The 27,391-nt window shown below is 40.5% G+C and overlaps 2 protein-coding genes and 1 long non-coding RNA gene across 4 annotated transcripts in view; all 3 read left to right on the forward strand.

Moving 5' to 3' along the window:
• LOC133265922 (uncharacterized) overlaps positions 1-3,010 on the forward strand; it is a 6,042-nt gene extending 3,032 nt beyond the window's left edge. The window contains exon 2 of the long non-coding RNA XR_009742180.1: positions 2,703-3,010. This is a non-coding gene — a long non-coding RNA (uncharacterized LOC133265922). The remainder of the gene's footprint in view (positions 1-2,702) is intronic.
• Positions 3,011-5,748: 2,738 nt separating this feature from the next.
• On the forward strand, positions 5,749-22,749 carry BTBD1 (BTB domain containing 1). Its single transcript, XM_061446843.1, has 8 exons — positions 5,749-6,192; positions 13,458-13,614; positions 14,149-14,254; positions 15,923-16,120; positions 16,389-16,581; positions 17,164-17,251; positions 21,446-21,592; positions 22,377-22,749. The coding sequence occupies exons 1-8, from the start codon at positions 5,789-5,791 to the stop codon at positions 22,533-22,535; spliced, it is 1,452 nt and encodes a 483-aa protein (XP_061302827.1). The 5' UTR covers positions 5,749-5,788; the 3' UTR covers positions 22,536-22,749.
• A 1,141-nt stretch (positions 22,750-23,890) lies between these two features.
• CUNH15orf40 (chromosome unknown C15orf40 homolog) lies at positions 23,891-27,184 on the forward strand. 2 transcript variants are annotated; one of them, XM_061446853.1, is made up of 4 exons: positions 23,891-24,022; positions 24,108-24,234; positions 25,178-25,305; positions 26,380-27,184. In XM_061446853.1, the coding sequence occupies exons 1-4, from the start codon at positions 23,957-23,959 to the stop codon at positions 26,470-26,472; spliced, it is 414 nt and encodes a 137-aa protein (XP_061302837.1). In that variant the 5' UTR covers positions 23,891-23,956; the 3' UTR covers positions 26,473-27,184. The 2 variants fall into 2 exon arrangements, with proteins under 2 accessions (XP_061302837.1, XP_061302838.1); XM_061446854.1 differs by having other exon boundaries at positions 23,922-23,989.
• Positions 27,185-27,391: the final 207 nt, after the last annotated feature.

Genomic DNA, 27,391 nt, shown 5'->3' on the forward strand with positions numbered 1-27,391 from the left:
AAAGCAGGAGTCCTCCAAAACTAACACATGCATTTCTCTAAAGCTTTAAGTGCTCTTATGAGGGAGGAAGGGAAAGAACTTCAGCACTATGTACCACCCTCTATTCACACGGCAATATAAACATTAAGGTAGGAATAGGGTGTCTTTACAACATAGTTACTAATCAAAGCGTTACAGGAAAGCAGTGTTGATAAACTGCTATCACCAAAGTAAGTGTAACCTCTCAGCTTCCTGTCACATACTCAACATTTCTTGATGTTGCAAAAATTTTTTTTTTCCTTCTTTTTCCTGAATTTTATTAATGGTAACATTATCATGTGGCATGTGGATGCCATCACTTGTAGAAAATCATACAACTGTTTAACTATTTAGCAATAATAGATGTCAGGATAAAATTGAAAAATGCAAATATCCTATATAAACTGCAGTGAAGCGTAGGCAAGCAAAATGAAGTAATGAAAACATTAAAATTAAGACTCCTTCCCATGCAGAAATTGTCAGAGAATCATGTTTATTGACAACATGAGATTCCTAAAGTTCTGATCTTATGTTTCATCTGAAAGACAGTCCCTTCAGCAGCATGGTGTTGAAACTGATGGTCTTTTACCACATTGTACATTTCTCTGTCAGAAACTACGTGATTTCTGTCTAAATGGCCATTTTTAAATGGGAAGCCCAACTCTCTCTCAGCCTTATGCCACATGACAGATTCCTCAATGGGAATCCTGACTGCAGCCACAAACCAGATCCACTTGTGTGGCTGCTTGGCTGGTGATGCTCAACTCACAAAGCAGCATGCTTGAGCTGATGTTTGTCAGCTTCTCCATTAGACCATTACAGGATCAACAATCAGTAGTTATAATATGGAAGATATTTCTCTTCTGTCTCTCCACTTAAATGGCAGCAGATCAGTCTTGATTCAAGACTAAGGCAGCATTTGTAAGTGTGCCAGCAAAAGAATGCTGTGGAGGACATGAAAATGCTTTATTAATGGTCAGCTTCAAAGTAGGAGACTAACTGGCTGTTAAGTCTTTAGTCTGGGAAACAGCTCTTATCTTTAATAACTGCTTGTTAAATCATGACAAATTGCAGGGTTTAACATTATATTGAGACCCAGCTGATTTTATTTTAAATCAAGGAAATTACATTAATCTATACAAATATAGGTAGGTGAACCTTAAGCAAGCACATGAAGATCAATGCAAGGATTAAGAGAAGCTATTTATAGCTCATGGAAGCACTGTTCATGTGTTCACATCGGCTTTGCCAAGCAGCAAGCCTTCACTGCATTATGGTGCCAGCTACGAAATGCCACCCTGCTACAAAACAACTCTTGTCATTCAATTTTTGTTGAACTAAGCTGATACATTCTTGAAAGTGTACTTCCTCTATTTGCAAGTGAGTTTTTAAGGCAAGAGAATTCAGTAACGAACAGTCCAGATAAAGATGGATTTAAAAGTGCATTAAAAGATAAATTAAAAGCTTAAAGTTTGGAACTTTTGTCCCAGGGGAGCAGCTTGGACCACACATAACTGCAATCCTCTAACACCTTTAAAACCAACCTGTTCTATTTCTGAACAAAACAGAAAAAAAATCCTGTTAGTTGAGGATGTAAGACCTAACAAAGGATGCTGTATTATACATCACAGACTGCATGATGCACCAGAGGCAATAGAATGTAGTCCATATTGTATGCACTGGGGGTCAGGAGGCCATGCACTAATGATCTGCTGAGGATCTGGGGGGATTCTCCAGCAGCAATCACTGCACCAAAGAAGCAGGCAAAAAGGAATTAATGGGTGTCCATTCTACTTCTAAAATTGAGTATCAACAATCTGTAAGCACTTTACACGACATAATTTAAAAAAAAAAAAAAGTAATCCCTGCCCTTAGTGTTTCTCAAATCTGAGACTCTGAATTTGTTTTCTGTGCATGCATTGATCCCCTGCTCCAAAACCTGCAAGGTTACATTACCTGTAGACCCCACATCACAACAGCACAGATTAATGCAAACCAGAGGGAAAATAACAGTAACAGTAATAATCACAGTAACTAGCCCAAGGAAATATCATCATTATTATTATGCATTGTTATTGCAAATTAACACATTTGAGAACTGTAATGCTCCTAATAATTCAGTCACCAGAGTGGTAATACTGATGCCTGTCATTCACAGCAATGGCATAGATCAGATGTAGGAGATTTTAAGAATCTAATTGAACATGGAAAGGAAAAGATGTCATCAAGTGGCCCCAACCAGGAAGTTTAATCAGAAACAAACCTGTGATTTACAATGAATTATTCTCTTCCCTCCTGAAGCAGACAAACTGCTACAAGAACAATTGCTAATCACTGTAAAAATATGTGCCAGCTCAAAAACCCTGATCATAACAACAAACAGCTCCTCAGAACATACACAAAGCCGAGTTCATGTGGGGAAAAGAAGGAAAGGGAGGAGAATTCAAATAATTTCAGGAACAAATGATTGAAAACAATATGCTTTGTAACCCAAACCCTTTTGATGGCTCTCACAGAACTGGCTCCGTTTCACTGGCAGGCAAGACCAGGGCCCCTGGGGCAGCATTCCTGTGTCTCTGGGACATCCCCAGCATCACAAGTGTCTCAGAAATCCCTGCAGTTTCATCAGGACATTCTCTGCTTCTTCCCTGGTGTATGTAAACACTCTCTCTTCCTGACAACAGGTAAAGGAACCTCAAAACTTGGAGAGTACTTCTTGCATGAATTTCCACAGAAAAAAGGCACCAGGTCAGCATGAGCTTGCTCAGGCCATTATGCAGACCTTGAAAATGAGTTGCTCAAAAGTGTAGACACTCCCTGACCTTCTGTTTTGCTGGCTAGTGATCAGGACAACCTTCACAGATATATAATATAATACTGTTGAACTTTTGTCTGCAGCCCTTGATTTGTAGCCATTCTGTTACATGAGATCAAACAAAAAGTTCTTGGGCCAATTTGCACTGCTTACATTATACAAATATTTTTCTCTATATTAGCGTCTGCTGCATTTCCTAGACACAAACTGAGCATGCTGAGAAAGCAAACAACAGGATGGAATTTTAGTGACATTCATATGTAGCTCCTTTTGGGAAAAGCATTGTGTATTATTTCTGATCTGGACTGATGAATACAATCCCATGACATCACATTTAAAAATGGCTGCAATCCACCTACTGGTAATGCCAAAGAAAAAACAGATGACTTTTTTAGGAAGGAAGCTGGCATGAAGATTACAAGGTGAAATGAATATCCGAGGCTCATTGTCTACATGCAGAAAAGTCTAGTTTCAGAAGGAAATATGTTACTTAATATTCTCTTAGTTCTCACTTCCAGAACTGTTTAAGTTAATGCATTTGGCTTTTAGCTGATCAGATCTTCCAGCATATGGGCATCGAGGTCACATTTCTCCTTTTCTTCATATCCTCTATCCTTTCTTTTGTCTCCTTTCCTGTTTTGTTTTGGTTTTTTTTTAATTTATTTTATTTCTTTTTCTCCCACAGACTTTGATTTCATATTATTTTTATTTCTTTACCCTCATTGTCATAGGGCAAGGGGTAACGGGTTCAAACTTAAACAGGGGAAGTTTAGACTGGATATAAGGAGGAAGTTCTTTACTGTAAGGGTGGTGAGACACCGGAAGGGGCTGCCCAGGGAAGCTGTGAATGTTCCATCCCTGGTGATGCTCAAGGCCAGGTTGGACAGAGCCTTGGGTGACATGGTTTAGTGTGAGGTGTCCCTGCCCATGCAGGGGGGTTGGAACTAGATGACCTTATGGTCCTTTCCAACCCTAACTATTCTGTGATTCTATGATTTTCTCTGTTTTCTTTCTCAGCTCATCTCATAGGTCTTTCCCATTTTTTCTGTCTTTCATAGCTTTATCTTGTTGTGATTTATTCCTCATCCTGAAAGGTGTCTTACATACTCTCTCTGCCCCAACCACCCTCCTTTCAGTTCTTTGGCGTACCTTTCCTTCTTATTTTCTTAACCCTCTTCTGTCCTTGTTAACATCCTCTGCTACTGACTTTTGACAGCCGTGGTTCTCTATGAGAATCATGGCTGTTGGCTCTCAGCTGAGAGACTAACCTGTGAGTGAATGAAGGTAGGTGAAAGCAGAAAGACAGCAATGCAGAAACTCTCATTAATACCCAGATCATCCCAGGGCCAAAATAAAAAATCCCCAGAAAACTACTGATTTGTATCCTTGGTGTCACCATTTCCCTCATGGTTTTTCAGATCTCCATCCCTAAACTGTCAGATGGAATCTGGGCTTCTCCCACTTTCCCTTCTTTGCCCACCTTGGGACAAGAAAAGCGCAAAGGTGATAACCTTCATTCTTCTAAGTCAGCAGTATGGTTTTATTTTTAAATATAGCCTCTGTGCACAGCTACTTGCTGCTTTCTGGCTGGTATACTATGTCTTCTTGTGCCCTTTCCCACTATAGTTTACCCCGCTGAAATTGCTTCCACCTTGCTTAAGGTTCTTTTAAACTCGTTCTGCGAAACGGACCACATTTGCTTGGTCTCAGTTTTGTCCTAATTATAAACCTAAATGCAGAGTGGTGACATATTCTATTCCCCTTTTAGCCACACGTTTCTATAAATGCTGACAAGTCAGGAGCTATGATAAACAGCTTTCAGCTCTGTAATTCAAATTGCTGCTGTATTTACAGCAGAACTCCAGCAGATGGCAAAATGATCCACCTTATTTTAAAACTGACAGTGGTTTGAGAGGATTCTGAAAACATAAAGGTACCTTTTTCTTTCCCTTCTCTTTCTCAAAACCGACCAAGACAGTATACTAAAAATGAACTTATACTGCTTGTCAGAATTTGCCCAATTAATTGGGAAGAGACTTTTTAACAGGGCCTGTTGCGACAGGGTGAAGTGTAGCGATTTTAAACTAAAAGAGGGGAGATTCAGGCTGGACGTGAGGAAGAAACTGTTAACAATGAGAGGGGTAAAAAACTGCCAGAGGTTGCCCACAGAGGTGGTGAATGTGCCATCCCTGCAGACATTCAAGGCCAGGCTGGATGTGGTTCTGGGCAACCTGATCTATTTGAAGATGTCCCTGCTCACTGCTGGGGGTTGGACTAGATGACCTTTGATGGTCCCTTCCAACCCAAACCATGCTACGATTCTATGAACTCACCACTCTATGTTCCCTGGTCCAAGGACATTACATTTGATGGCTGCTGCGCTGCCTCACTGCTACCTTCAGAGTTGCTGGGTTTGCTTTGATTTTTCTCCTCAGATGTTTAAAACACACAATGTCCAAACACACTCTAAGTGGATTTCTTCTGTACAAGCACCGCAAGGTACGTGCATCAACAGTCATGCACATTCCAACATTATTTCACAAACAGTTAAAGTAGGTGATCGAGCCTTGTTTTCCCTGCTACCGTCAGGAACGGTATTATAAGCAGGAGTTTACATTTGAGGTGCACACACACCTGCACCGTGTGCGCGCTCCCACATGTACCGGTGTAAAGGCCCGTGCCTGCCGCAGCGCTCTGTGGTTCGCACACCTGGTTTCCCCTTCTCACGGCTCTGGAAGCGCGCTCACGCGGGCATGAAACGCCTTTACAAGCCTAACGAGTGACACGGACCGGAGCACGGCCCAGCCGCTGCCCGCTCGCAAGGGCAGCCTAGCCCGCAGCGTCCGCACCGAGAGCTTCCGCGGCCCAGAGGCGCATGCGCGGCAAGCGGCTGACGTCGGGCGTTCGTGTGCTGCCGGTAGACGGAGCGGCGCGGCCTGGCCCCTCAGGGCGGCGATGGCGGCTGCCGGTGGCGGTCCGGGTGCGCCCGTGGAGACACCCGCCGCCACAGCCACTGCCGCCGCGGTGGAGGCCGGCGCCGTGCTGCAGCGGGAGCCGCTGTACAACTGGCAGGCCACCAAGGGGTCGCTGCGGGAGCGCTTCGCCTTCCTCTTCTCCAACGAGCTGCTTAGCGACGTGCACTTCGTGGTGGGCAAGGGAGGCCCCCGCGGCGGCGGCGGCGGTGGTGCGGGCGCGGGGGCGTCCCCAGGGCCCGGCCAGCAGCGCATCCCCGCTCACCGCTTCGTGCTGGCGGCCGGCAGCGCCGTGTTCGACGCGATGTTTAACGGCGGCATGGCCACCACCTCGGCCGAGATCGAGCTGCCCGATGTCGAGCCCGCCGCCTTCCTGGCGCTCCTCAGGTCAGGCCGCGGCGGTGGGGTGGGGAGGCTCGTGGGCTGGGGGCAGCGCACAGCAGGGGCGGGTCTCTCCCACCGGTACCGCGGGGCTGTGGCGGGCCTCGCTCGGCCGCTGGCTCATCTCCTCGAGCCGCGGCCCCTCCTGCCTCCTGTCCCCGGAGAGCCCTTCCATTCCCCCGGGTCGCCGGTGTGTACCCGCAGAGGAAGGCTCGGGGAACGCGCGTAAGCACCTTGCGGGCTGCACGCAAGGTCACACCGCACGGGGGATGCGGTTTGGTTCCTTCTTGCTCCTTCCCCGGCATCCCTTTCTCAAGAGAAGTGTCCTAACTTCAGAGCAGCCGATTGTGCCTTCAGAAGAGTACTTTGGTAGTGATGGGTGACTGGTTTGTGGTTTTGATTCTGGTTTTAATAAGATGATGGCGGTTAGTGATTCCACCGAGAGCTGCAAATATGTATCTACCGAATAATAGCTAAGAAGGGACAGAGGCTGTTGCGCCAACCTTTTTCATTTCATACTTCCTTTGAAGCTTTATTCATCTTATTGGCCACTTTTTCAGCTGTGGCAATAAATTGTTGTATCTTTTTACCAGAGTAATACACCCATTGTAATCACACTTCACATACTTTTGGGTGGAGAATGAACATACAGCAGAAGTTAGTAACTGATTTTTACACCCGAACTACCCAAATGAGTGAGACCTGATGTGCACTGATGGCAAAAAGTATGTAAAATGGATTAGTGATTTCTAATTTGGGCAGAATAGGATCTGCTGCTTCTCATGCTCACAAAACCCTTGGGTTTATCTGTCGTCTCTTTTTACTAGTGCTAAATAAAACTCATAGAAACAATTCTGGTAGTTTCTTTGTGCTGTGGTGTGGTAATATGACAAAGCTGCTTAACCTTAAGATTTTTCAGAAAGAAACTCATCTGGTAGGCAACACTTCTATACAAGTTTATAAAATAGATTTCTGTAACAAACATTTGGGAAACAGTAATATTATTGCCTGGAAATATATATGCAGTCTTGAAGCTTTTTGTAATAGGAAAAGTTCCGAAGTCTTAGCAACTTTCTATTTGTTTTTAACCCTAACAGATAAGAGCAGTGAGAAGAGTCACATAGTCCTTCTAGTAATCATGCACACATGCAACTGATCGGGGTGGGGAAGAATCCACCATGCAGCAGCAATGTCTCTGTTACTGTTAGTAAATGGGCTGTGTTTTGCGGATTCTTAGCAGAGAGGGAGTGGCAAGGTGAAGAGTTTGTGGAGCAGAGTGAGAGATAGTAGGAAGTGTCTTTCAAGCAAAATAGTTTCAAAGGTTAAAAGTAAATGACTGTGCACATCTATGCGTTTGTCTCTATATATGTGGAAAAAACATTGGACAGTAAAAAGTGAATATAATTTAAAAAGTTTAGATAAAAATATAAACACAGAAACAGGTGAGTTCTAACTAAAGATAAGGGTGGTATTTGAAAACAGTACAAGTGAAGGAAGCTATGTTCTTAAGGCATCTTGTGTTGGTAGAGCTGATAGTATGCAATGGGCAGGGGACTTATGTAAGTAAACTGATTATATTTGTGTATTGACTAAATATCACCAGACTAATGCACTGTTGATACCTCTCAGGTTTGATGTTGTCTTTGGTATGAAATACATGGCAGCTTTTTAGGACATTCTTCTGCATTTTTGAGCTTATTTTTGAATAAATATATCTTGCAACACCTTGTTAAAAACATATTTAAGGGGAACTTCTTTAACATAGACCAGTACAGAATGTCTTCCTTGCTCATATACGCTGTTTTTAAAGTATACCGATGATAACACAACTATGTTTGGGGTTATTTTTCTCCTGATGTTAGTTGGGAGAGGCAAGAATTAACTTTGCACTGTTGGCCTCTTCTATCTGTCATTAGTAGATTGGTCAGATATTGATGATTGCCTTTTATAGGACCTGCCTTAATCTCTGCAAAGACCAATTCGAGGTCTAGTGGCTAGAAATTAAGTTGGGATCTTTGAATACACATAGCAAATTAATGTCAAGGTAAAGGAAACATTGAAGTAATGCAAAAGCTTTTAGAGGTTATTCACTAGTTATTTAATGTTCCACAGCTTGTTTCCATTTTATTTACTCATGTGGTTTCTTAAGTCCTATATGTGGTTGATGTGTTTTACAAAGATCTACTGACAAATGCTACTTTTAGTAAGAAAGCCAAAAGAAAAATATTTTTTTGATGAAAGTTTTTTACATTCTCTTAATGTTCATTCGGTCTGTATGTGTCCAGTGAGACAGTGTCATTTCTTTGTCCTATGATGTAAACTTTCATCAGAATTAGTGTTTTGTCACTAGTTTGTAGTGTTTTGTCATAGTTTGTAGGTCAAGAATTACATTTACAGGGAAGAAAACAGTAGTTAGAACAATTTAACATCTGATGGTCACCAAGTCACTGACATGGACAGTGGGATTGAGTGCGCCCTCAGCAAGTTTGCCGATGACACCAAGCTGTGTGGTTCGGTTGATATGCTGGAGGGAAAGAATGCCATCCAGAGGGACCTTGACACACTTGTGAGGTGGGCTGATGCCAACCTCATGAAGTTTAACCATGACAAGTGCAAGGTCCTACACCTGGGTCAGAGCAATCCCAGGCACAGCTACAGGTTGGGCAGAGAAGAGATTCAGAGCAGCCCTGTGGAGAAGGACTTGGGGGTGTTAGTTGATGAGAAAATGAACATGAGCCAGCAGTGTGCGCTTGCAGCCCAGAAAGCCAACCGTATCCTGGGCTGCATCAAAAGGAGCGCGACCAGCAGGTCAAAGGAGGTGATCCTGCCCCTCTACTCTGCTCTTGTGAGACCTCACTTGGAGTATTGTGTGCAGTTCTGGTGTCCTCAACATAAAAAGGACATGGAACTGTTGGAACAAGTCCAGAGGAGGGCCACGAGGATGATCAGGGGACTGGAGCACCTCCCATATGAAGACAGGCTGAGGAAGTTGGGGCTGTTCAGGCTGGAGAAGAGAAGGCTGCTTGGAGACCTCATAGCAGCCTTCCAGTATCTGAAGGGGGCCTATAGGGATGCTGGAGAGGGACTCTTCATTAGGGACTGTAGTGATAGGATAAGGGATAATGGGTTAAAACTTAAACAGGGAAAGTTTAGGTTGGATATAAGAAGGAAATTCTTTCCTGTTAGGGTGGTGAAGCACTGGAATTGGTTGCCCAGGGAGGGTGTGAGTGCTCCATCCCTGGCAGTGTTCAAGACCAGGTTGGACGAAGCCTTGGGTGAGATGGTTTAGTGTGAGGTGTCCCTGCCCATGGCAGGGGGCTGGAACTGGGTGATCTTAAGGTCCTTTCCAACCCTAACTATTCTGTGATTCTATTCTATGATTCCAATGTGAGATCTGGGTTTGGGGGATTTTTTCGGCTATATCTGCCAAAAATTTAAAATTGGCTACATTTGCCTTCCTTTTTTTTTTTTTTTTCCTGACAGGGGACTCTAAATAATAAATCCATGGAGTCAATGTTTTGAAAGAATGAACCAAAACTTTAATTGACAGTACCACTGTAATTCCACTAATACATTGTAGGGTTTATTTTTGCCCCTAGAGGAGCTTGGATAGTCATCTTTGTCTGTGGGCTAAAATCCTAAGTGTAAAACCTGGAAGTGGGTAGGGAGCCTTTTAAAATTGGCTGGGGAAGGGGCAAGAACTTTCTTAGAAAACAGTTGTCTGAGCTGTCTGAGCTCAAAGGCTTGGAAATGACCGTGGTATATGTTTTAGCTTCTCATCCAGTATTCCTCCTGCCTGAAGAGTTTTCCCACATGAGATGCAGAGGTTTTTTTGGAAGCAGCTGACTACTTCACTATTTTGGCAGATAAGTCCTTAGAAGCTGAAATAATCAGTTACAAAAGTTTGAATTTGCTTCCCAGTTAAGCAGGGTTTTGTTTTGTTTTGGGTTGGTTTTGCTTTTTTTTTTTTTACCCAGAAAATTAAAGCTGTCTCCATTAGATTCTGCTTTAGGGTTTTGTTTTGTTGGTTTGAATAAGATTTAACTTTTTATTTCATTCACAAATTGCAGGAATTTAACTTGTCCTTTGATCATGGTATAAAGGAAAGCGGCAACATGGCATGAGTTTAGCAGTCCATCTTCCAAATATCTTTGCAGAAGCCTTTGGCAAGCAGCAAATAAAGGGGTAATCATGACTAACTGGAAAGATTCCTGTGTGCTTTTTTAATGGTAAAAATATTTCAGCTGTTGGAAGGATGCTAAGACTAGGGGAGCAGGAAGTGCTAACCTGAGAGGAAAGTGGCATAGTGTGTGAGAGGCTTATGTAAAGTGAATGATTTAGTGGTCACTAAAAGTGTTCTTCCACTCTGCACATACACACACACACACCATCCTCGGTGACAATAAAATTAGTTAATATATAAAGAGCAAGTTGTTTCTGTAAGCCCCTCCAAGTGGAGGAGAAGGAGGAAGGCAAGCAGGAAGGATACATGATCCTGAGCCCTACTGAGTTAAGTGGAGGAGGAACAGTGGTATAAACATAAAGGTGTGCCAGTTCAGACCTGCCATAAATGGGAGAGGTAATGCAAAGACAGACATGAGCAGAGGGATTTTCAGGGAGAAGACACACCTAAAGTTGGTGTTTTATGAGTATATGGGCGCATCATGATCATCCATTCGTTTACTTAAGGGAGATGTATTATACAACATCCTAGAGCAAAGGACTTTTATTACCATTTCTCATAGTTTCTACAGCTACCTTTTAACTTTGCAAATTCACACTTAGTTTTTGCAGAAGACTGCTATTTGGCTTTGAAAATCCTGGGAAAGTATTGGCATTGTCAAAAACTTGAAATACTAAACACAGGAAACTGACAATGTGACTTTCGTAATGAATTTGGATGCTTCTTGTCATAAGCTTTCTCAGTTTCAAAGTATGTAACTATATTGCATGTTCTGTAACTACAAGTTGTTACACCCTGTGGTGATCAATGTCTAGAAACAGGTTGTGAGATCAAAAGTGTCCAGTAACTCTATGCAACACACCACCCCATCCTGTCCTGAGTGAATACCATACCAGATGGAGGCCAAAGTCATAGACTAAATGAGCTCAGTGGACATTTTGTGCATTTGTCTACATGTTACAGACCTTCTATGGGGAAAGGGGTAGTTAATGAAGACGTGTGGTGACAATGTGGAACCTGAACATGACGTAAATGGTATGCAATAAGGGATGGGTTTGGCTGGGATAGAGTTGAATTATTCACAGGAGCTAGCATGGAGCAATGTTTTGGATTTGTGCTGAAAGAGTATTGATAACACACTGATGTTTTATTTACTGCTTGAAATGCTGTGCAAATCTTAGTTGTCAGAACTTTAATCACTTAAGTCCTGTTAGTTTGTCATTGACACACTTTCAGTTGAGGAGTGTCTCCTAATGTATATTCAGCCATATAGAAGGGAAGGGGTTGGAGCACAGAGCCTTAAGTGTGTCCTTTTTCTGTTTGGTTGGGTTTTTTTGTTGTTTTGGTGGGTTTTTTTTGGGGTTGTTTTTTTGGGTTAGGTAAAGCTTATAATGTAGTTTGTGGTAATGCTGTTTTTTTTACAGCCTGTTAATATTCAAGTCTTGCATGATTTGGACTCCATGCTTCTGTAAAGTCAGACAAGAAAGGTTAGGGCATTTTAGGTAGATTTTTTTTTTTTTTAAATCTTAAAACCAAAATCTAAATGCATTATTCTAGTGCTTTAATGAACAACTTGTCCATTTGTTATACAAAACTGTACCTATGAGATCTTAGTTTCTTAAAAGTTAATTTGTCAGTGACTGTGGCTGTCCAGTCAGCCCATCGTTTTCATCACAGATAATAGTTTATAGCTTTCAGAAATCAGTTCTAAATGACCTGTATGAAACTTCTACTAAAAAAGTTAGCATTTAATGAAACTCATTCTTTCTAAAAGCTGTTTGATGTAAATCCCATTTCAAAAATTAATTTAGAGCATCATCTGCATTTCCTAAGTGATGTGAAAGCTGCCTGTTTGAATAGATTGGAGTATTGTAATGGTAAATATGTACCTCTTGGGAAGTGGCACAAATTTAATGTTGCACACCATGTTTAGTTGGGTGTCAGCAATTATGTAAGAAATGCAAACAATGAAAAATGTTAGTTGAAACTTGAATTCTGTGTTAGTGTTACTTAGATCTTCCCATGTTGTAAATAAGCTTGAGTCCATTACCTTGTCAGTTTTCTTCTGTGAAATACAAACTGCTTATTGTTACATTTTAAAGCCCTTCTAAACATGCTTGCCATTCATTCGTTTCCAGGAGGCTCTGAACAAAAAATATTAAGAAAGGAAAGGTTTGGCCTTCCTTGAGGAGTTTCTGCATTTGCTGGTGTGCCCTGCTTTGTTATGCTCAACCACCTGTGTGTTGAGACAAATGGATTTTTGTAAATCACAAGCTATTCTTGATTATTATCTGAAAAATTGATTAAATATTGCTAAGATTATCTTCCATGTTACCTGTAAGAGAAAATATTTTTTAAAAGGTCATATTTTCCATGATGAAGCTTAAAACAAAACTGATTTTTTTTCTGGTCTCAAATAACAGCTTCTCAGGAAACAGGATTTTTTTTCTCTGTTTTTTGTGGGAGCTCCTATCTTTTGGTTCACATCTTAACTCTAAAATCTCAACCAATCATCTAGCCTCAAGTAGTGGAGACAAGCTTTGCTGTGGTAGGAACAGAAGAGTCAAGGTCATCTGCTTGATGACTCCCTCTCCTCTGAACAGTACAGAGTGGTAACTTTGACGTGTTATCACAGTCTAAGTCCTTGACACTATTCTCCTTGTGGGGAAGCTAGTGTGCACTATCAGTAAATTAAGTTCGGTGATATAGCCTCATAGGCTTATGTATTGATGTTTAGCAATACAGCTCTTGCTAGTGAATCAAAAGAGAATGCATTTGTGTGTTAAGTAATTCTGCAGCTCAGCTGTTGTTTACAGTTGGTAGCTATGTATAACTAGTACAGCCAGATCAGTCTTGGGGAGTAATACATATTTAAAACAAATGTATGCCATTAGGTTAACGTAATACACTTTCTTAAACCCTCTAATTTGCTTATCAATTTGTTAAAATGCTCCATGGTCAACTGTTGCATGTGCATAGTGCAAATCTTTGACCTGTTTTCTAAATGCAGAGAGACTGTTGTGTTGTGTCTGACCTTGTTCTTCTCAAGATACGTGTTTATGGTCTGTATTTTTGTATTGATTTCCAGGTTTCTTTATTCAGATGAAGTTCAAATTGGTCCAGAAACAGTCATGACTACTTTATACACTGCTAAAAAGTATGCAGTCCCAGCCCTGGAAGCACATTGTGTGGATTTTCTAACGAAGCACCTCCGAGCAGATAATGCCTTTATGCTGCTTACTCAAGTAGGTAAATCTAAGCTTAATTTTTGGTTTACTAGGAAGGAAATTACTAAATATTCTTTCAGAGTAGGTTTGCTACCATATAGCCTAATTTATGTATAAAAATTTCTAGTTGATCTGTTAGCATTTTTACAGACTCAGCTTCTTATAAATGTGGAATAAAGGCTTTTCTTTTATTTATTTTTCTTATGCAATGGACTGAGACATTTCAGATAGAGCCAGTTTATTTTACAGAGTATTTGCATTAATTTCTCAATTGTTTTACGTGAAGACTGTGCTTTAGTTCTCTATAGTGGATTTGAGGAGTACTTTTTTTAGTTATACTGCTAAAACTATAAACATAAGCACAAAGAAAAACTTGCATTCAGTGAATTCTCCTTAATTATGTACTTCTTTGAGAATTTAAGTGCTTTTTAAGTTATAAACAAAGACAAATTAACCTGTTTTAATTTAGAACTGTACTAGAGTAAAAATACTTGCTTTTTAAAAATAGTAGTGTGTCAGCTTTATGCTTAAAATGTGTTTCTTTACCTTTAGGCTCGTTTGTTTGATGAACCTCAGCTTGCTAGTCTTTGCCTTGACACAATAGACAAAAGTACTATGGATGCAATAAGTGCAGAAGGCTTTACTGATATTGATATAGGTAAGTTACTTTGTGTGCCCTAAGCATTAGACTTCCGAAGGGAATTGTAGGGTGTAAGAAGACTTCATCACAGTAACCTGGGATAATTTGCCTCTCCCATCTGAGTATATAGAGTTCTAAGCACATTTTATCTCCTTGTCATGGAGATAAATGCTTCCCCATGCTTCCCCCCTAATCTTGACTCACCTTTGCACCAATGTGATGGCCAGCTGCAGATCTCAGAATTCAAACAGCAGCACCTTCATTACATCAGTGAGTTTGCTGGTGAGCAAAACAGGACACTGTGCATGTATGGTATGTTAATCAGTGCAGGTTTTATTATCCACCCCTGCAGTTCTTTCCTTTGGGTTTCACTCCTAAGCAGGGTTCCAGTGCGTTGGGTCCCTATTTGGTTAGTGCTGGTGCCACAGGGCGCCCACCATGGTAATGCTATGCTTTTGTTAAAGCCAAAGCTTTCACTTGCCAGGTGTTGTGCCTTGTCCCTGAGGGATCCACACCTGCTTTTTGTGTGTAACAGGAATTGTACTGTCCTGTTGCCATATGGTACCCCTCTGTTCCGAGTTGCACAGATCAGGTACGATTTGTGAAATCTCTGTTTAAATAAATAAATAAATAAAATCAAAATTGACGATTTCTATGTTTCGTCCTTTATGAAAAGCTAGCAGTTGTACATTTGCTTACTGAACTTCCTTGATGCTGTATACGTTTTAAGATTTTAATCCCAATTCGGCTAGATTGTGTGGAAAAACTCAGCTGGAGGAAGGTATTGCCAGCTGCTTAAAGAAGTTCTAAAGTCATTGTTAACTCCTGTTCAGTGTGATTTGTACCCAGACTGAGCGTTCGTCTCTGCTCTTGCTATAAATCCCAATCTATTGTGACTTTCCAGTATATTTTCTATGACTGCAAACATACCTTGCTTAAATTCAGTGCATTTAAAAATTTGCAAAGAAGACGGGAGAGTCAGAATCTGAAAACATTTTTTTTCAGGTTTGTGTTCTATGAGGATTACTGCACACCTCTACCAATACATACCTGTACTGCATAACAGTACCAATATACTGTTATTCATAAAATAACAGTACAAGTAAGAAATACAGGAAGACCTGCTCTGTTTTTTTGAGAGTACCTTGCCTCACATCCTGTATTCCACCTTCAAGCTTTGTGGATGACAAACACATCAATGTTTAAAATCACTTTCATGTATCTTTAAACTGGTTTTGTGTGCACTGCTGATGCTTGTGTCTATAGCTGATCCAGACTGGCAGCTGGCTACTCAGATGATAATGTGACAGTGTCATCATGAATAACTTGGTTTTTTAGTAGTGTGCATTCACTGCTTGGTCATTTCCAGTTCTGATCTTGCCCTAGCCATGGAAATTCTGCAGGATATTGAATGTCACTGCATAGATTATATATGGTCACACATTTCAGGATTAAGAAGAAAGTTCATGTGCTGTCTTCATAGCCGGAAGTTTAGTTCGTATTAGGATTTTTTTCATTTGGAGTCTGTAGACCATTGGGAGATTTCTTTATACATAAGATGTTTTGTGTTTGATATCTTTCTATGAATGTTAGTGTTTACTTAACATTTTAAGCTTACTTAATGTGTAGTACCGTTACTGGTTTGGATGAGAACTTACCTGGATCTGTTAACCTTTTTTATTTTAGACACACTGTGTGCAGTTCTAGAAAGAGATACCCTTAGTATTCGAGAAAGTAGACTTTTTGGAGCTGTTGTTCGCTGGGCAGAAGCAGAATGTCAAAGACAGCAACTGCCTGTGACATTTGGAAACAAACAGAAAGTCCTCGGAAGGGCTCTTTCCTTAATCCGTTTTCCATTAATGACTATTGAAGAGTTTGCAGCAGGTGAGTTTTGGGGTTCTTTGTCTTACTGGCTTACTGTTAGATCGTATCTCTGCACAGCTCATCTGTGAGTGTTTAGATGCTTAACACTCTATTGTTATCAGTGTCGTACTAGTAAAAGTTGTGATGCACAAATGAAAGCAAAACACTCTTCAGAATATGCTCTGGCTGTTGGAAAATACTGTCATCTTCAGTTTGCCAATATGTGTGGTTTAAATACAACAGTTGGAGTAATTCTTCAAAGCATCTTAGAAATCTTTTCTTTTCACAGGCCCTGCTCAGTCTGGAATCTTGTCAGATCGGGAAGTAGTAAATCTCTTTCTGCATTTTACTGTCAATCCTAAACCTAAAGTAGATTATATTGACCGACCAAGATGTTGCCTTAGAGGAAAAGAATGCAGCATTAACAGGTTCCAGCAAGTGGAGAGTCGCTGGGGCTACAGTGGAACAAGTGATCGGATTAGGTATGGCGTTTGAAACTATTTGAAGGAGAGACAGAGAAGTGTGGGAAGAAAGGGAACAAGTTGCTTAACTTTGACTTTCTGGTGTAAGGCACCGTAACAAACATGCTGGTTATGCTTGGGAGCATTTGGGTTTTTTTGTTTTTTTGGTTTTTTTGTTTTTTTACTTTTTTAAAAATAACTCAGGCTGTTGCACACATAAAATATAAAGTATCAAAGAACAGATTTCAGGAGGGTTGGGTATATTCTACAGTGTTTGGGTATTAACTGCATATTCCTTTTTAAAATACTAAGTCTTTGATCTGGTTTTATTTTGGAGATACTAAAAAGAATCTCATTCTTTTTTGTTTATTAATATTGAATATCTTGGGGAATTAGCAAAGCTTAAACCTATAAAGCTGATACCTTACAAAGCATTTTCTTACTGTTGAAATATAAATAGAAGGTGTTATTGGGGGGGAAGGGAAGTAATTTTCAGTTTACTTCCCTAGTCTTCAGTGGGAGGCTTTTTCGTATTTGTCTGGGAATAAGGTAACACACCCACCACAGGTGTTTAAATCCCTTTCTTGGCTTGTGTCTTACTAGGTTCACAGTTAATAGAAGAATTTCCATAGTGGGATTTGGATTATATGGATCTATTCATGGACCCACAGACTATCAAGTTAATATACAGGTACAGTATTTTCTGTTTAAATAAGCTTATGTAGAAACTACACTTGTAGTACTGGCAAAAGTTTTAGTATGTATTTTGGTAGGAGCAATAAATAAGCTAGGAATCTAACCTGTGTTTTGTCCCCAGCAGTGGTCATAAGAGGATGACTAGGGAAAAGTAAGAACAACATGAAAATCTTTCTCCCTTTCTGCTGTATTCTCCTGTCCTTCAATCATTTTTAGTATAGGTGTTTCCAGAGACTGATTTTGGTTTCTCCGTTTAGTAGTTCCTGGTGAATCTTCTTCAGGATACTTGTCTGGTCTAACCTTGAATTTGTGTAAGCTTTCTGCAGAAGAATTTTATAGCTTTTTAATCTGTTCAGTTGTGCACAAAGTCTGCTCTTTAGTAAAGTTTCTAGTAATTTGGGAAGGAGATCTTGGATTTGTCATCAGCAACTCTCTGTAATAGGGGACACAACATAGTGACTGCTAAAAAAGCCCATTATGTCATCAGGAAGATAGTAAAAACAAGATAAAAGGTGACATTGTATTGCTGTATGAAAGCCAGGTATGCCCACATCTTGAGTATTGTGTGCCATTCCCAATCTCACACAGTAGAATTAGAAGGTAGAGAAAAAGGGTAATTAAAATGATTAAGGGGCTAGAGCTGCTGCTTTATGAAGGAAGACCAAAAAGGCTAGGACTCTTCAGTTTGTAGGGTAGGTGTGAGCAATGCTTCTGAAAAGTATGAGAGCAATGGATAAAATAAACGCAGAACTGTTTGTTATTCACCAAACCCTGGAATATTAGAACTTGGAGACTCTTACTGATACTAGAAGATCAAACCAGGTAAGAGTATCTGCAGTATGCAGATACTGAATGTACCGCTAGAAGACACAGACACCTGCTTTGAATTTGGTGGTATTTGAACATGTTCGTTCGTCAATAGCAGATGCATTAGAAGATTCCAGAAGGAACAGAAGGGGGATGTGCACTGTAGAACACCTAGTAGAACAGTTGCGGATGTGCTGGGGGAACAGACTGCAGAGCCCAGACTTGTGTGCTAACCCAGAGCAACATCTCTTGCCACTGTCAGAGCATATTGGACCATTTGTCTGATCCAACTGGGTATTAATTACATTCTTAGCTCATCTGGTACATGTACTGGGGGTTAGAGGCTTGTCTAAGCCCCAGTACAGAAAGCTTTTGGGGAAGGCTGACATCTGTTCACTACTGATTCAAGTTTTAGGGGGAAGTTTGCATGTTACTGTTACCATAACTTCTGTAAGGTTGATTTCTGTTTGATATTTGCTGAAAACATTGTCCCAGCATGGCAATTCTTCTGGTTTCTTCTGCTGGTAAATTATGTACTTGTATTACTGTTCTCTAGGCTTCCATGTTGAAGACCTTATCCTGCTGCCACTCATTTTATATCTTCATGCATGTTTATACCTTCATGCGTATTTATAGGCACTCATGTAGGATGCTTAGCTACTGCTTTGTTGAAAGAATGATTTAGCATGAGTTTTGATGCTTTTAGATAGCTGCTCCTAAGCCTTCTTTTAGCCTGCTTAATTGTACTTTTTTATATTTTAATCTGTCAGTTTGGCCCTTTATATTCTAATCTGGATATGACTTCATATTTCCATAGGATGCCCTTTTTTGTTTGTTTACTTCCAGTAATAGCCTTTTGCTCATCAGCCATGCCAGCTTTTTTCCCCTTTTCTCAGGCCTTTCCTAATAGGCGATATCTGCCAATACTGTACTTGGGCATGGGATATCCTTCAGCAGTCTGCATGCTTCTTATAAGGATTTCATTTTCTTAATTGCTCCTTCTTTTGAACAAGCTTCTTCGTTTTTTCTCTTTTTGAAATGTATCATAGCTGTGGTGCGTTTGCTTTTGTTCACATGGTAGTGTTGACTCTAAGTGTATTACACACACTGTTACATAGTGTTCCTGTTATGAAATTTTGAATCTGATCTTGCTCATCAGTCAGTACCAAATCAAGGGTTGCCTTTCTTCCTACTGAGCAATTGGTTAGCAAGCTCATGAGATGTCCAGTGATAGCATCTAAAAATGTCATCCCTGCTTCATGTCCTGATATGACACTTGTCTGGTCTGAGTGGGTAATGGAAGATACACTAAAATTGTACATCCTGCTCTTGTAGCCTGATTGATCTCTCTCAGCATGTTGTGGTCAGGATTGTCTTCTATTAATATTGACCCAGCACTGTATTTTTTTCAAGTATGGAATTTCAGTCCATTTGAATTCTCTTTCTTATTGAGATGAGTTTTTATTTGATCCTAAGCTTTCTAACAGGGTATTAGTGTTCTGTGACTGCCACAGTTACCCTATGTTCTGTGTATTTTGTAGCCTGTTACTGTCACTTCACATGGATTTATTAGGTATGTGGGAAATGTTGTGGAAGAATCTGTGACTTCATTTAGGGGCAGAAATTCCATTGTTCCTATCTTGTTTCAGAGACTTCTCATGTGTGCTGGAACTGCTGTTTTAGTTCATTTCTGGGCATCTTATTAAAATGACAGTTTACTTAATCTTCTGTTTTCTAGTTGATGATTACTATTCTCTGACCATCCTATACTTCAGGATAGGAATTTTGTGTCTGTCTCTAAATAAAAAAATGTTGTGCCTTTCTTCTTAAGACATTCCAAACAGAATGTATCTGGAATGTGGTTTTGAAGGAATTTGTTAGCTTTTCACGTTCCTCAGTTTAAAAGCTAATTTGGAAATTCCGTGATTTAAAAGTAGCATTAGTTTCGTTTTCTCAAACTATACATTTATGTAAATACATAGCATAGTGCACTAGATAGGATCTTTAGAATAAACCAGTTGGTACTGAGGGCCTAGCAGACATTTGATACGTATTTGGAGATTTTTGCTTTGCATTAACTTGTTTGATCCTCTCTGCTAAATTCCCGTTAGCAGATGAGATAGTTTGGCATGCTCCTTCAGCATGTTTGCTGGATGCATTTAATCTAAAAATAATTGAGTTCTTGCAAGGCAAACTAAAACATACTAAGTGGGAATTATCAAGAGATTCACGTGAAAGAGATGCTCCTGAGCCTAATTGAAAGGCTAGTGTACATTTACAGTTCAGATGAAGGCCATCCACCTTATACAGGTTCTCTTTATTCTGAAAGTATCCTCAATTCCTGATGAATCTGAAACTTTCCTGTCACAGTTTTTTCAGACAGGTATTTAAGTCCTGGGTCTACCTTTCGTCTTGGACTTGCATCAGTACTAGCAGAGCTTGAGAGAATTAAACACATAGTACTTGTCTTAAAATAGTGATAACATATATTGCAAATACATCTTTTATGTGAAAGGGGCTTAGGCCTTCAGCACGATAAATGTTAACATTTCTGTTGGTTGTGCCTGGGGGAAGAATTAGAGCACATTTTGCCTAGATGAATTTTGCTTCATCTCATTTGTGCAATATTTAAATTATGGCAATTTAATAATAAATATTAAAACAGATAGGATTCTTGTTAGTGCAGTAATCATGAGAAGTGTCCATGTTACTCTAAAGATCTAATATCCAACTTCTGCAAGAGATTGTTCAGCAACATGGATCAGGATTGCTACCCAAAATAAGTGAGTTATCTGCTTGTACTGCATCTTAGCTAGTGATTCCTATTTGCCACTTAAAATGGAATATGTAATCTGAGTGTAATTTTTAAACTGAGTCTAGAACATAAATTGCATAAAATATAGCAGCACAAGTTCCTGTTTTCTTTTAAGATCATGTCATTAACTGTTTATCTGTAAAAACTTGTTTTCTAAATTAGCCACAGCCCCTGTATGTGCTTCCCTCATGTGGGCTGTGTAGGTGTACCAAGATCAGCAGATCTAAGTACAGGAGTATATGTAGTATATGAAGGTCAAAAGCTGAATGTGTAAGAGCTATTCTTCATCTCCCAGGCAAAGATTATAACCTGGTTGGAGCAGTGTTGAATCTAGCCCACAGGTTGAACAGCCTGTGTGGAACCCGCAGGCCATAGTTCAGCACTGCTGGGTCAACCCTAGTGGTGTCAGGACATTACACCTACTTTCCAGTCTTGAGATAGCATTATCCTTGCAATTAAACTGGGTGGAGTAGGCAAGTGTTTGCTTGTAATCTTCTAATATGAATACAATAAGAATCTTTCTCAAGCTTATAAACCTAAAAATGCTATTTTCTTGGTTTTGTACAGATAATTGATTATGAGAAGAATCAGACGCTAGGACAGAATGACACCGGATTTAGTTGTGATGGAACAGCCAGTACGTTCAGAGTTATGTTCAAAGAACCTATAGAGATTTTGCCAACAGTTTGCTACACAGCTTGTGCAACGTTGAAAGTAAGAATGTCTAACAGTACAGAAGAAAAATGTTACTTTGGTGCAACAGTTGTTCTTTTCTGGCTCTTCTGATGGGAAAGTGACTTCTAGATCTTTGATTTATTTTTAGTGCTAAAGAAAGATATAGTTAAACTCCACAGTAACTTTTAAGACTGCTGTCGCTTTTCTGTGCCACAGAACAGAATGTGCCTTCCCACTTTCTGGCTGATGTAAGTTAGAATGAGTCCTAATGGGAGTCAATGGTTCTGTGTGGGCAAAAGCGCTATCTAGAATGTGTAATCTGGCAGCTCTCTGTGAAAAAATAAGTTTTAATTTCTTTTATTGAGCATATTCTAACCAGTATAGCTACAGAAAACTAAAAGGTTTGGGTTTTTTTAATTGCCATTTTTGTCACTTTTTATATACTAGCGCTTCAGTATAGGAAAGAATAATTTGTTCTAGAAAAGTATCCCTTTAATGTTATGGATAAATCTATTTATTCAGTGTTTACTCAAAAGTCTTTTAATACTCCTTTAAATATAATTCCCCATATGGGAATCAAAATTTATTTATTACTAGTTGGATAAAATCAAGTGGTTTAAGTCTACTGTCAGAGAATTTTTTTGTTATTTAGACATAGTGTACTCACTTGTGTTATCTGTGATTTTGTATGTGACTTATATGATGTGGGTACAGACATTTTTACTGTTAAAATATCCTAACTCAGTAGTGTTTGAACTTCAATATTTTATGGGTCTTGCTGCCTGCTTCCATTCGGTTGCTGATCTCTTCTGATGTTTTTCAGGGTCCCGATTCCCACTATGGAACAAAAGGCTTGAAGAAAGTGATCCATGAATCTCCTACTGCTAGTAAAACCTGCTTTGTCTTTTATAGTTCACCGGGTAACAACAATGGTACATCAATAGAAGATGGACAGATACCAGAAATAATATTTTATACATAACTTCACATGCTCATCTCAAATGTGTTAGTGTATCAGTGGACTTCAGCTCACTGTTGGCAGCAGTTAAAAAATTATGCTGAATTACGTGAATGTGAGAACAAAACTTGTTTGAGAGGTACCAGAAAAGCTGATCTGTCTGCATAATTCTTGGCAGAATGTAATTTAGCTTTTCCTCTTGACAAAACAGCAAGTGGAATAAGTACTCTGCATATTGTTTTAAATAGTATTTTGTGATTAATTTCTTTGTATTTCCATCCCTGTAGTAAAATGTAGTAAAATTCTTTTTTTCTTGGGATTTTTTTTTTGTTTTTTTTTTTTGACTGGAAAATCCTTATTCATGATGAACTCCTTGTGTATGTTATCCCCAACCTGTCCTAAAACGACAGTAAAGTTGCTGCTGTAGTCCCAGCTTATACTTCTTCACAGTATGACCTCAGAATGACTGTATGGACGTGAATTGCTACTATTTGTTTTGGGGTTTTTTTGTGTGTTTGGTTTTTTTTTTGTTCTTTTGGGGTGGGTTGTTTGGGGTTGTTTTGGGTTTTTTTAATTAATTTTTTTGTTGGTTTTTTTTTTTGTTGGGTTTGGTTTTTGGGGTTTGGTGTTTTGTTGGTCTTTTTTTTTTTTGGAAGTGCATCAGCAAGGCTGATTTTGTTGTTTTGGACGAGCCATCGAGAACTAATGGACTCAGCATACTACTGAAGAAATCCCAAGTCAAATTCAGCAACAACCAAGTCGGTCCAGAATCTCTCTTAATTCAGAAGGGCTGTTTTGGAACACAGAGCTGGTTATGGAAATAGCCATTGTATATACATATGTGCCTACCGGAAAATGTATAGTGTGAAAATGAGAAAACAAGACTTTTGCTGATGATATTTTATCACTGGGCATTCTAATACTAAAAAAAATAGTACAAACTAAGAATTATTTGTGTGCAACTAGTTTTGCAGATTGCATATGATAATTTGATGTCATTGATGTATATATATAGATCCAGTGTCTTTCAATATGTACTGTGTTGTAGTAGAATGTCTCTCAATGTACAAAATGTTGTACCCTTCCCCGAATTACACTAAAGTCAGCATTTGAGACCACAGGAGGAAAAAACCTAAACCTCTCCCTGTTTCTCTTCCCTGATTTCTCTCTAAGTGCGTGCTCCAGGTCTCTAGGTCTCAAACCACGGTCTTTACACCACGCCCTGTGTTTGGTACCAGCTGCTGTGCACAGGTTTTGCACTCTCTTCTCCCAAGCGGAGCTTTTTCCGCTCGGTGGCCATAGAGTGCGGTTGCGGGTGGGCACACGGCCGAGGTCAGCGGCCCGCTCCGCCCCGTGCCGCCCTCGGAGCAGCGGGAGGTGCTGGCGCGGCGCAGGCGGGGCCGGGGCGGAGCGCGCTGGTGTTGCCGGAAAGGCCCCGCCGATCTATGTCGGCCCTTGCCGGCTTCCGTCGGCTGCCGGTGCGGGGCGGCGGCGGGGCCATGCCCCGAAAGGTGTGTGCGGGCGGGCGGGCGAGCGAGCCCTAGCGCGGGGAGCGGGCGGGAGGCGCCCGCGGTGACCGCGTTTGTTCCCTTTCAGGGCAAAGGAGCCGGGAAGGGGCCGGCGGAACCGGGCGCCGCCGCGGGGCCGGTGGCGGCAGCGGGTGACGGCTGCGTGAGGGTGGCGGTTCGCGCCAAGCCCGGCGCCAGGAGCAGCGGCGTCACAGGTGGGTGCTGCCTGCCCTGCTGAGGCGCGGGAGCCGGCGGGACACGGGGCCGTGGGCAGAGGTGGGCGCGCAGGGCCTGAGGTGCTGCGGCCGCCTCGTGTGAGGAGCGCGGCCGGAGCGGGAGAGCTTCGTGTAACGAGTGCGTTAACGAGGTCCGTGGTTTACCGCTGTTCCCTCAGGTGTGCGGGGAAAAAGTCGCTAGAAAACGGAAGTAGTGATTTCACGCTTAGGAGCCCGGAGTGGCTCTTTCACGTTCCCGGTCAGGCCTCGCTAGGTGGTGCAGTGAGCACGGTGTGAGTTCTTACTCCTTTTTGAGATGAGGAGCGCACTCGGTCAGCATCGCAGTCCATGTGTAATGTGCATGCGATTTGTACTTCAAGAGGCTGTGGGTTTTATTTGAACGATAAAAGCGTAATCTAATAAATGCGCCCTCCCTCTACAAATCTGGGCTTCCTCATGTACAAATCAGAGCTGGTTTTTGTTGAAGTGTGTGTATGAAACAAGTTGGGCTGCAGGAGAGTATCCAGGCTCAGGCGGCAATGCAGGGACGCTGTGGGTGATGCCATAGCTCTCTGGGTGGGTTTATCATGGCTTTTGGTGGGGTAACTTGTTTTGTGTGATGCTACACGATGCCAAGCTGGACTACACCTGCATCAGAATGGGGAACAGAGGGGCTTAAAACAGTGCCCTGGTTGTGTGAAAACTGGTACGTAATGGCTGAGCTCTGGTACAGGTCTGCAGTCTTTCTTCTTTGTATCACGTCATCACCTTTGTAGTGGCTAATGTATTTAAGGGAATTTGTGAAGAGTAAAAATGGTATGCTAATCTGTAAATTTATTTGGGTTTAAATTAAAATGCTTTCAAAACCATAAACATATTTAGGAGACAATAGCTAGATGTTTTTAATATTTTGAGCACTAAATTCTTAAATTACTTATTACAGATGTGACGGCAGAGGCAGTAGGTATAGCTATTGCTGCACCTCCATCAGATGGGGAGGCCAATGCAGAGCTGTGTCGCTACCTCTCGAAGGTGCTAGAAGTGAAGAAGAGTGAAGTTACATTAGAGAAGGTATTTGCTTTCTTTTCTTTCAGTCTTGCCTTGCTGCAGTTTAAATTTGATATTTTGAAACTTACTCATCCAGTACAGGAAGCTGCTCTCCAAGTTCAGTGAAAAAGATACTTTAAAAGTGTGTTATTCATTGAGAACAAACCTAATGTAGGAGGGACCACAGCTGATTTGGGATATTTAATCACCATAGTTCTCATTGTGATAGATTTTCCATATCTGTGTAGTTCATGTTTTTTTGTGTTACTTCTAAGATCCTCTTGTTTTCATGTTAAATGCAGTTCACAAAACTTGTGCTTTGCAGAGAATGTGCATTTTATTAATTTCTTTAAGTTACTTCTGTATTTGAGTGAAAATGTTATTACAACTGTCACACATAAGCAAGGGCATATGTAAGCACTTGGGTTATAGCTGGGCCTCAAGGGTTTCTTTGTGTCAGAATTTACATGACTTGGCAAGTGAAAGCTCTTTGTTTTATTCATTGCACTGAATAACTAATTTGTTTTATTAATTCATTGTACTTGCAGTCAGTCTTTCCAGCCATATTCATTTATACTTTATGACCATTAGAGCACAATGAAAAATTGTGCTTTTTATTTTTTGTCTGTTGGTTTAAGGTAGTAGTTGAAGTCTGTCAAAAGTAGCTAATAATCTGAGAGGGATAACTCTGAAGAAAGATCAGAAAGTACACAGTTATCAAATATATCAATATACCCACTTTTTAAAAACAAAAATGCAAATTAGTTGGCATCTTGCTTCTAGATGATACAAGTAAATTACAGAAACTTAGCACTCCTTGCTTTTTGCCTCTAAGAAGAGCATCAATCCAGGGCATGATCTGGGAGCTGTATCCAGTTTTAAAAGGAGAGTAGATAAGACATTGTTTTCCATCTTCCAAATAATTAGAAAGGCCATCGATGAGTTCTCACTTACTGCTGTTAATTCTGCGTATCCCCACTTTCAGAATTATTTTTAAAGTACCTGGTATGTTGGTGTTACAGTGAGATTTTTTTTTTGCTATGTGTATTTTGCGGTGATTCTCTGAAAGTTGTTTTTTTGTATGTGTGTCTAACCCAGGGTGGTAAATCACGTGAAAAAGTGGTGAAGATTGTGGTATCGATGACACCAGATGAGGTTTTAGAAAAACTGAAAAAAGAAGCTTCCAGTTGACCTAAAACAAGAGTGGGAAATAGGAAAATGCATCTTGGTAAATGGACTGACACTATTTCTGATGTAAATCTTGTCCTATTGAGAATGTGGGTAATGACTAGGGAAGAACACTTCTTCCTCCCGCCCCCCCAATACAGCTGCTGCAGTTTTGTGTGGGTTTGGTTAGCAAAACTTGTCTTTACTGAGGCTGTTTCTGCTTCTGTTGCTACAGTCTTTTTTTTTTTTTTTCCTCTGGAGTTTCCTGTTGGAAAGATTTGTCCTCTTTCTGGTTTAGAAAAGTTGTTTCTTGGTGAAGCAAACTTTGGTTAACATAGTGAGAGGCTTGCACTGATAAGCTTCGTGAGTTTTCATGAGGATGAGTCTGTCTGATGGTAAAGACCCTAGAGGAATGTTCTCTTCAGTACCAAGCAGCAAGTACTGGGTGCAGTTTTGCACTACATGTGTGCGCATACATCTAAAACAGATGTATTTGAAGCCAATAAGCTGCTGTTGATCACACAGGTAAGCTAAAAGCAGAATCACCTGAACAACTGAAACCAAACCAGAAGTTTGCAATATGAAAACCTGATGCAGAGCCTGGTAACTGCACACAGGAGGCCACTTTGGAATGGTCTCTAATTAGTTTCCTGAAAAGTAAGAGATACAGTCATGTGTCTTTGCCAAATGTATGTCAAGTGTAATGACTGTTTTTAATAAAAGGAGTGAAAAAATATTATCAAACTCTTTTGTGTGTTTATATTAAAAAAAAAAATTATTTCCTCAAAGTTGTTTATTAGAGTCTTATTTTTAAACAGGTTTTTTTTGCAATCAATCTTTGGTTTAAAAATTAGTAGTATTCCAGCTCACAGAGAACTGAGCAGTCATCTGTAGAACAGAACAAGAAGTCTGAAAGAAAATGGGCAACTATATTCCAGTCTTC

The sequence above is a fragment of the Pezoporus flaviventris genome, unplaced genomic scaffold, assembly GCF_033815535.1.
Source record: "Pezoporus flaviventris isolate CSIRO_AGI_PZ_B2104156 unplaced genomic scaffold, CSIRO_AGI_Pfla_v1 ptg000006l, whole genome shotgun sequence".
NCBI lineage: Eukaryota > Metazoa > Chordata > Aves > Psittaciformes > Psittacidae > Pezoporus > Pezoporus flaviventris.